A 10,718-nucleotide genomic window follows, 5' to 3' on the forward strand; every position below is an offset into this window, starting at 1 on the left:
TTATATTTTACAAATAATTATTTGACAAGTGATTAAACAATTAATATATAAAAATATATCAGTCATCTTTCTTATGTTCTGATTTATTTTATATTTATTTTTTTAGTAAAATTATTTTAATCAATTTATTTAGTTGTCTTTTATTTTAAAATATTAATCAGTAATTATTTGGTATAATTTTCATTATAAAAGATTTAAAGTAAAATTACCATAATAAATTTAGAATATGAATTTAGGGCTGCACGTGTCTTGTTGTTTTTGGACTTCCAGGATATAAGCACCAAGATGATAGTGCAAGAGGATTACTTTGTGCAAGTAAAATTTCATCTAAAATGAAACAGCATTCCATGTAAGAAATTAATTTGAAATTGATTCATTTTTAAAAATTTTATACTTGAAACATTTATTTATTTTTCAAAATTAAATAATTATAAATAATATAATTAATATAATGAAATATAGATATAAATCATATTATCATAATTACTTTATTGTAATCATAATAAATTATTACATATGATTTTGATAATATACAGTGGGTGCCCAGATTTATCATGATCATCTTGAATATCTTCATTACTTTTGTAAGTCTTTTTGTAACAAGGTTGATGATATAAGTTATAATTATAGTATGAGTACCCCACAAGTTGTAATGAGAAAAAAATTACTACTGTGGCTGTACGCCATATTTTTGTACATATGAATTTTAGATTTAATTAGTTTTAATAATTTTCTCTCCTTCTTAACCCTTCTTTCTAATTTCCTTTGTCCATTGTTCTGGCTTCTGGGAACGCGGGCTTCCCACTCCCCACCCACCAGGGGGTCGTGTGGAACAAAGAGTTCGAGTGGAGGACGAGTAAAATCTGGGTCATCGAAGAGTCACTTTTTCTCCGGCCGGACACGAGGAAGCACGGACGAGAACGGCGAGCTCGTGAGACGGAATTCTACGAGGGCCGAATAGAGAGCCGTGAGGTGAGGATCCGGACCGTAGAGTCAAAGACACTGACAAGAAATTATCCTAAAAGGTATTTTTACAACGTTGACGAACCCAGAGATACGCAGAATAAACCACCAGCCGGAATCGGAGTTCAGCGAGAACAAGGGTACCCCACTATCCTATCAATTCTTCTCACTTCCTACTTTTATACTTTTCTATCCTTTTAGGTTTAAGTTAGTTAAGAATCGCGCGGGTTTTATTGTTACAATCGGACAACAAGAGAAGTTGGACTGAGGGAATCCACAAAGAACTATTGTCATATATTATTTTTTTTTTAATTTATTATTAATTTTTTTTTTTTTTTATTGTTTTTTTTATTTTTGTTTTAAATTTGCAAGATAAATAACAGGGACAGATCGTGGAGAAATACCAGGGGATTAACCACTTAATTCAATTAGTCCGACACATGCAAGTTACACATAGTGTTGTCAAGTCGCAAATGACATTGCAGATCCGGATGAGTGGGTGCATCTGCAAGTCTGTGCGCATGGCAAGAATCCGCCGGATGTACACAACCATCATCAAAATTTAAGGACGCCTGAGCCTCGATCAAGGATATTCAAGACAACGAATTCCTACGAACGCATAAAAAACACTCCCTAACCTAAGAATATGAGGCGCTGTGCCAATGGTCTCTCTTTGGCGAACGTAGTCGCCCATAATAAAACCATCCAAAGGGACTACCGGGGAATCGCACATACTGGCGCACCAATCTATAATACCGTAAGACTAGCGCTTTAGTAAATCCTTCGCACTCTTAAGATTTTTTTTTTTTTTTTTTTTTTTTTTATTTATTATACATATTTTTAAATTTTTTTTTATTAATACGTGGACCACAGTCAGCAGTGCGCTGCTCAGAAATCATTGGCTGCCATGTGCCAGGTATTTTTTTTTTTCTTATTTTTTTTTTTTTTTTTTTTTTTTTTATTTAATTATTTAAATTTTTTTTTTGATTTTTTTTTTTAAAAAAAATCAGAACTTTCGCCGCACCCGCGGCTTACTACGGCAGCTGTATTCTGTATAAATCAACCAGATTACTCCACTCGTAAGTCCGCCGAAATTAAATTTTGTTTTAATTGAATTCACGTGTCTGTGTATTCCTATCGCGCTTCACACTTTACATTGGCGTCCGCGACAGGATTCCCTCCTCGTTGATCCAATTCTCTGTATAGCTGTACTGATTATCAGCCATCGTTGTAAGTTATATGGAGGACAAAGGTACTCCCAGTATGAGTTTGGTGGCAGAAAGCCACAGTGAGAACCCCCCACTCGTGGTTACTGGATTCTTAGGGATGATCCCCACTTTCTCAAATTCGCCTAACGACACGGTAAATATAAATCAACTATTTAGAACCATTGATAATGTGGCTAAGTTAGCCCAATGGGGGGACGAGGTTAAGGTGGCTGCGTTGCAAGCTAAACTAAAGGGTGAACCATTAAACACTTTCTTTTGTTTATTGGAGCAATCGCCTGCACCAACGTTTAAGGAAATTGAGCAAGATCTAATTAAATGTTTCCAGAAGCACGAAGGGAAAGGAAGGGGCTTACTCGATCAATTACTAAATTTGAGGCAAGGAGGAAAGGAATTAGTCAGTGAGTATATCATTAGGACTAAAACCATAATGTCTAGGGCTATCCGGAGTAACCCAAATATCGTGACATTCAAAGATGAGATTATCAAGGAGAGGTTCATCAGGGGATTAGACATAAGTATCCGAAGTCACGTATGTCGCAGGGAACCTGCTACCTTAGAGAAAGCTTTCGAATGCGCTGAAAGGGAGGAAGAGCTAGAAAAGGAATGTAGTAATCCTAGAGACCTCAAAACGGTCTGTTATAACTCCCAAAGCGAAGTGGGTGCTGAATGTGCTAGTCCTGAAGTAAACCCTGACAAGACTCCAAAAAATGAGGATCGGTTAGCCAATTTAGAAAAAGGGTTGAAAACCCTGTTCGAAATAGTTTCCAAGATGGCCGAAAACTCGACCCAGACTACTAAGTCGCCTAATATTAACAGCAGACTTTGTTTCGTTTGCAATAGCCCAAATCACTTGGCTAGGAAATGCCCCAAAAGAAATAGTCAGGATTTAAACTAGTCCGGGAACCTGATCAGGGTCAGTGTCGTGTTCCCATCCTCATCTTTAAACTGACCGAATTTTCACGTTCGGAGAGGGGACTCCCATTAATATGTGGCAGGGTAGTGGGGGTAGAGATTAAATTCTTAATTGACTCTGGTGCGGAAAGGTCTTTAGTTGATATAGCGCTGACTCAAAACGCGAAATTGGCTAAGTCCTTCCAGGTTGCAAGAAGGGGTGAGATCACCCATATCAGAGGTATCAACGGCACAATCTCCACATGTAAGGAAGTCCTAAAGGGATCGATAAGCTACAAGGATGAGATAATACCCGCTTCCCTTTGTTGTATGGAATTCCCGGATAGGCTAGAATACCAAGGGATCTTGGGGATGGATGTCATCAACTCAATCCCGTCATTGATAATTGATGGATGTACATTCATCAGTCGTGAAGCTAGAGTATTGAACCATAGTCCTCGCCCATCGATCATGTATTTCGATTGCTTAAGTAGTACTCTGGTTGGCACCGCCATAACTCCAGGAACTACAAAAATGAATGACGAAAATCAGGTGACTCGCGTCCTCGATAAGTATCCCGGTTTGTTTTCGGAGGGGGTCGAAGATTTGAAAGGCACCGATCTTTTTATGCACAGCCCTGAAATAGACACTAACCGGGTAATCAATACCCGTCAATACCGTATTCCGAATTGCTACCTTGCCGAGTTAAAAAAATTGACTGATGCATATCTTAAGGCAGGCATCATAGAGGAAAGCCATTCGGAATGGAATTCCCCCATCCATATTGTGAAGAAAACCTCGGGTGAAATCAGGATGACTTTGGACTTACGTAGGATTAATGACATAACGAAACCACAGGTGTTCCCGCTAAGTAGGGTGGACGAAATACTCACGACCTTCCATGGTAGCAAATACTTTTCCGTAATAGACCTCAAATCCGGTTACTTCCAGATCCCGCTTGACCCCAAGGTTAGGCATATATTTGCATTCACTACCCCTTGGTCCAAATATCAATTAACGCGTATCCCACAAGGGGGGAAGAACAGCGGTCGGTTCTTTCAATATTGTATGTCACGTCTCCTCGCCCCCTTCATCGGAAACAAATGTTATGTATTTCAGGATGATATCATCCTTTTTTCCCCTTCTCTGGAGGAGCATTTAAAACTTCTTGATCAAGTGATAGGGATCTTACATAAGGCAAATCTGAAGCTCCACCCTACCAAAAGCAAATTTTGTGTTAGAGAAATTAAATATTTAGGTCACATCATTAGTAGTGATGGTATATACCCTGACCCAGGCAACGTCGAAGCAATTAAGGAATGTAGAACCCCGCGTAATGTCAAAGAGGTTCGCAGTTTCCTCGGAATGGTCGGTTTTTTCCGCAATTTCATCCCCAATTTTTCCGAGATGGCGCTGCCCATGACTGAACTAACAAAAAAAGGGAAACATTTTGTTTGGGACAGTAATTGTCAGTCCAAGTTTATGAGGTTCAAGGAAGTTTTATCAAACCCCCCCCTTTTGGCACACCCAGATTTCTCTTCTCCATTTGTGCTATATACCGATGCCTCTGATAGTTGGCTAGGTGCCGTTTTGGGACAGCAACGGGATGAAGGCGTGGTCCCACTCGGATATTATAGCAGGAAGTTTAGGGGACCGGAATTGAGGTATTCAACGATCGAGAAGGAGTGCCTTGCGATTATTCTCTCTCTCCGGCACTTCAAATCGATAGTTCTAGGTCACGAAGTTTCTGTATATTCGGATCATAAGCCCTTATCTTACTTGAGGAGTATGAATAATCACAACGACAGATTAATGAGATGGGCCTTAGAATTGACGAATTACGATGTTACGATAGCTCATGTTAGGGGTAAACACAATCCGGTGGCCGACCTTTTGTCACGCCCGATATGTTGCGGAGAGAGACCTAACTTGGTCAACCAGTGTTTAGATGTGCATAGTCCCAGTTTCCACCATAGAGTAGTGGAATCACAAATGGAAGACGATTTTTTAAAAAAAATGAAACTAGGTCTTGCGAAGGCTCAAAGGAACATGCATCAGGGTCTTGCCGGAAAGGGTGTCCAGCCAGAATTCCAGTTGGAAGGAGGTGTGTTGGTCCACATTAAACCGGGAAGATATGGCCTATATAACTGGAAGCGGATATGTGTAGGTCAGAAAATGGGTGAAGAGGTTGTTAGAGCGTTCCATGAGTCGGGCCTTGGGGGGCACTTGGGCATAGAGAAGACTTGTAATACCGTTGACAGGCATTACTACATACGGGGTCTACAATCGGTAGTCCGATCGGTAGTGAGGGTGTGTAGGACATGTCAGAGGTTTAATTTACACAAGGGAAAGGAGCCGTTCCAAGAAACAGAGTTAGCTGGCTTCCCTTTTCAGAAGGTAGCTATAGATATAGTCGGCCCACTCATGGTTACTCCCAGCGGAAATCGGTACATTCTATCTATCATTGACGTTTTCACCAGGTATTCTGAAGCAATTCCTATTAAGGACCAGACTGCAAAGAACGTAGCAGACGCCATATTCCAGCATGTGATATGCCGTTACGGTTGCCCCGAAATTATTATCTCAGACCGGGGGGCTAATTTCACTTCTTCCACGTTTCAGGAATTATGTGGCATACTCCGTATCAAACATAAAATCACTACTGCTTACCGTCCGTGTGCGAACTCGGTTTGTGAGCGGTTTAATAAGTCTATATGTAGTATTATAGCTCGGATCTCCAGAGGAAGTAATGGGAAGTGGGATGAGCATCTTGCTCAGGCAGTGTTTGCTTATAATAACGCCACTCATGCATCCACCGGCGAATCCCCTGCCTTCCTTCTCTTCGGTTTTGACCCCAGGTTACCTCAGGTCTTTCCGACGGGCGTGCCGGCCCACCATAATTTGCATGATTATCGGAGGGAGCTGTTAGAAAAATTGAACACTGTTCGTAACTTGGCTTATTCACGGAGCAGGCAAAACAACTTAAAGAATAGGGAGCGGTGCAATATAAAAAGGAAAGGGCGTGGCTTTAGTGTTGGTGAGAGAGTGTGGCTGTTACGCAAGCACCAGGGTAGGAAGTTCGGAAAATTTTCCCCTAAGTATTCGGGTCCTTTCCGTATTACGAGAATTTTAGGTCCAGTAACCGCAGAGTTGGGTGGTAGTGATGGAAAGAAAAATTGTATTGTGCATTTCGATCGTTTGAAACCATATTATTCATATGCTGTATATAAAGGTCGAAACCATTACCGACCCAACAACAATGATTCCCCGGATATGTCTGATGATGATGGAGGTGATGAGATTGCATTACAGTACAGGAGACAGCCGATGATACCTATCAGGCGGCAAGAAGACGATGCATCACCAGAGAATCCCCTTGAATCGGATGACGAGCATCAAGCTGTTCCCGCAAGCGAGGGTCGATACCACCTTCGGAAAAGGAGAGTAGATTACTACAAACTCCATCATGGACTTTGAGCCTTTCCGATGGGGCGTATGTGGCTGTACGCCATATTTTTGTACATATGAATTTTAGATTTAATTAGTTTTAATAATTTTCTCTCCTTCTTAACCCTTCTTTCTAATTTCCTTTGTCCATTGTTCTGGCTTCTGGGAACGCGGGCTTCCCACTCCCCACCCACCAGGGGGTCGTGTGGAACAAAGAGTTCGAGTGGAGGACGAGTAAAAATCTGGGTCATCGAAGAGTCACTTTTTCTCCGGCCGGACACGAGGAAGCACGGACGAGAACGGCGAGCTCGTGAGACGGAATTCTACGAGGGCCGAATAGAGAGCCGTGAGGTGAGGATCCGGACCGTAGAGTCAAAGACACTGACAAGAAATTATCCTAAAAGGTATTTTTACAACGTTGACGAACCCAGAGATACGCAGAATAAACCACCAGCCGGAATCGGAGTTCAGCGAGAACAAGGGTACCCCACTATCCTATCAATTCTTCTCACTTCCTACTTTTATACTTTTCTATCCTTTTAGGTTTAAGTTAGTTAAGAATCGCGCGGGTTTTATTGTTACAATCGGACAACAAGAGAAGTTGGACTGAGGGAAGTCCACCAAAGAACTTACTTGTATATATTATTAATCGCGAAATTAAATTTGTTTTTAATGATATAAGTTATAATTATAGTATGAGTACCCCACAAGTTGTAATGAGAAAAAAATTACTACAAAGGGTATGATTAATATTACCATGGCTGCTCACAAGGCATTACCATCCCCTTGTGAGCAGTCGGTAAATATAGGGGCAAAAAGAAGCAAGGGGGATGCTGGAAGCAGGGTACAGAACATTAACCATAGGCTGGGGTTGGGGTCACTAATGACTTTTTCCTTTCCTTCGTTAAAACAGGTAAGAAGAAACATTGCACATGTGAACAATGTACAAAGTGTGAGGTTTTCAGAAAAGTTTTTCTAAGAATATTTCCAAGCCTTTCTCACACAAGGAAAAATGTGTTATGGATGTTGGGTAAGGTTGAGGATGTTAGGTATAACTTTATGGAACCAAGGGGCAATGGCTTGAAAAAATTTGGGAATCACTGCTCTATATGAATGCTGACAAAAGTTCTTGCATTCACTTCTTAAATTTTTTTATCAACAAACTTAATCACAATGTATAATAAAAGGCACTAAAATTAATCACTTAACCTAAAAGGCAGGAAATAAAGGAAGTCAGAAACGAAAAACAAAACAATTATATGAGATTTGTGTGTTTTGTTTGTCTTTTGACAATGTCAAGTGACCTTTGAGCCCAAACAGTGGTTGGTCACATACCTCACTTTATTTCCCAATATGCCCTGATAAAAGATGTATTGTGAATCTGAATGGAGAGTGATTATGCTCAGCTGTTGCCAAAATAAAAATTTATTTATTGTGAATCTTGTGTAAGCTATGCATTCTGTTGGATAGAAACCTACCTACCTTGTGGATAGAAAATTACAATTATACACTAAGTATCTTACAATTATTGTTTGCTCTTGGGAGTCTAATAGATGGCATTCTTTTGATAGCAGCAGTTTGATGTCTTCATCTTAGCCCTATTGAATAGTCCTCTTTCACTTGCTGTCTCACAACACTCATACCAAGTATTTTCTTTATGCTGAACTTCATCAGAACTCTGGTGCAGCCGTTCTCTTTTTACTTTCTTGGCTCTGTTATATATAATAAAGGAAAGTATGGCAATCAGTCAAAAAATGACCCCCAAGATTTTTACATCTTTGGACTCAGAACTCCTGGAAATGTGCTCGAGAAATGCTGACAAAATTTTGGGGATTTTTTCTGTATGTCATGTGAATGTTTGTATTGTATTGGTGTTGCTGGCGGGCCTTGTCTTTTGTTTCATCTTTGAACCTTCTGTTTGACCCTGTATTTGTTGAAGTTTGAATGAATGCTTGTTGAAGAAATTTTGAAAAAAATTCCTGACTGCAAAAGCCACTAAGCTTGCTGCTTTCAAGTCACAATTTTTTGTGGACCAAATCCCAAAGGGAGGTTTGTTTATTAGGGGATCGATGCTGTTAAATATTGGTGGTTAAAGGTCAAGGGGTGGGGAGATAAAGGGAGGTAGTGTGTCATATCTCAAGTAGGATTGGACTTAATTATGATTTTACTTGTTATTAGCACTTACAAATTTTTATAAAATGCACTCTATCCTCAAAATTAAGTTTTTTGCTATTTTAAAATAATTAAAAATATAAAAAGTTTTTTAAATAAAATATCAAAACAGATGGCATCATCAAATGTTGCCAGGAAAATTAAGCAACTTGTTGCTGAATTTTTTTTTTTTGATTATGACTTTATATGCAAGTTAAATTGGCATATTTGTCATCTTTAATATAAATATATTTAGAAATTTTATTAGCTAATTCTAACAAATGTTAGCATATATATATATGCATGCTAACAATTGTTATATATATGCTAAAATTATTTAAATTTATACTTATTATTAATTATAGAAAATGTTCTATTGGAATCACAACATCAGTTACATTTTGTGGAATTATTGGAAACTCATATCGTCAAGAATACACAGGTTTTTATTAAAATTGTTTTGAATTTAATAAATTTAATTAAGTAAATAAATTTAATATTATTAAATCTCATTTTTAATAACTAAAGAATCATGACAAAAAATTACTATAGTAAATAGAAATTTTAATAAGTTATGTAGAAGTATGTTGCTAATTTCAACTTCATATATAAAAATATTTATGAAGTGAAATTTATGGAAGGAAATATTAAAATGACAGAACAACTCTAACTTTAAAATTTAGTAAAAAATTATTAAACTTAATTTATAATACCATATTTTTTTAATCTTTGACTCTTAAAAATTACATACATACCTTATCTTAAAAACATGAATGTAATTGTAACCAATAACTATTACTGATTAGAACAGCTATATTCAACTAATTCTCTTTTATAAAAATGCCTGTATTTCAGATTTTTAAAAAAATCCTGTTATGTTAAGGAAATAAATGGAAATAATTGAGAGTTTAAATGAAGCCGAGAATCTATAATGATAAATAGATAAATACAACACTTACTTGAGCCTGTGACCAGTATGAAAATAAACAAAATCAACCGTAACGCATCCGTAACGGGTGTTTAGAACGAAAGGTCACTCAGATCCCACCTGAAGAAGCTCCTAGGGGACCGAAAACGTTTGTGGCTAACTATATTTTGCAAAGCTGTTTAAGGTTGTTAGAGTAGACATAAACAAAATCAAATCAACAAATGTTTTCCGAACACCTTCCGTGTCCTTCCTCAGGTTAAAATGGCTGGATTCTGTTTGTAGCATTGAATCCATCCAATACTACAATTTTGTCGCAAATGTCACAAGTCCAGGGTTCAGTAGTGAAATGGGACGAGGCTACTATTATAAAACCTGTATCATCCCCCTCTTTAGCAAAGACAGCCGAGAAGATGGAGATATATAAAAGTAGGTGTGGCTTTATTAAACCTTATTTATTTTCTTTTCTTTACTTTCCTTATACTATCTTCCTGTAGTAACAATTTTACTTCCGTTTTCTATTTACTTAACCACGCGGTAGTTAGTCGACACATGTGGCCTGGACGGTAATAAAAACAAAAAGGGTGTGACACCGAGGGGTCGAGGGGTTACGTCAGAGGAGATAGGAGGACAGGAGCGAGAGGAAGGAAGATTTTTCGGAGAGAGAGAAAAACGGGACGAACAGAAACAAAGAAAGTTATTAAGGAACGGATCCGAGGTTTTTTTTTCTTATTTATTACCGCCAGTCACCCCTTCGAACCAATTTTCAGTCTTATCATCTCTGTTTAATTCTCTTCCACCTTATCTTTCTCTAGGGCCCTGTACTTAGTTAAGCTAGATATAAGTTAGAATAAGTTCTTTGTCTTGTCGGCACGCGGGGACTAATTGATGACATTGTTACGCGCAGTCCCAAATGTATTTGTATTAGTAATTAGTAAGTGTGTGTAATCGTTTCTTTGTAAATTATTTATGTTCGCTGAAATTAATAAACCTCTTTTTTTTAATTCTATCAAAGCCGAGCGACTCTCAGGGTCTTGTTATTTCATATACTCGGCTAACAATGGCGTCCGCGACAGGATTCTGTTAGTAACGGGATACGGTTTTTATTGTAT

At 38.3% G+C, this 10,718-nt stretch overlaps 1 protein-coding gene across 1 annotated transcript in view; it reads left to right on the plus strand.

The window, feature by feature from the left end:
• Positions 1–9,134, plus strand: part of LOC136978258 (adenylate cyclase type 10-like) — a 35,338-nt gene extending 26,204 nt beyond the window's left edge. Inside the window, exons 10-11 of the mRNA XM_067273946.1 lie at positions 237–349; positions 9,047–9,134. Of these exons, the coding sequence (XP_067130047.1) occupies positions 237–349; positions 9,047–9,134 (201 nt within the window). The remainder of the gene's footprint in view (positions 1–236; positions 350–9,046) is intronic.
• The last annotated feature ends 1,584 nt before the right edge of the window (positions 9,135–10,718 follow it).

Source organism: Centruroides vittatus, unplaced genomic scaffold (genome assembly GCF_030686945.1).
Source record: "Centruroides vittatus isolate TY-2023 unplaced genomic scaffold, ASM3068694v2 contig_1144, whole genome shotgun sequence".
NCBI lineage: Eukaryota > Metazoa > Arthropoda > Arachnida > Scorpiones > Buthidae > Centruroides > Centruroides vittatus.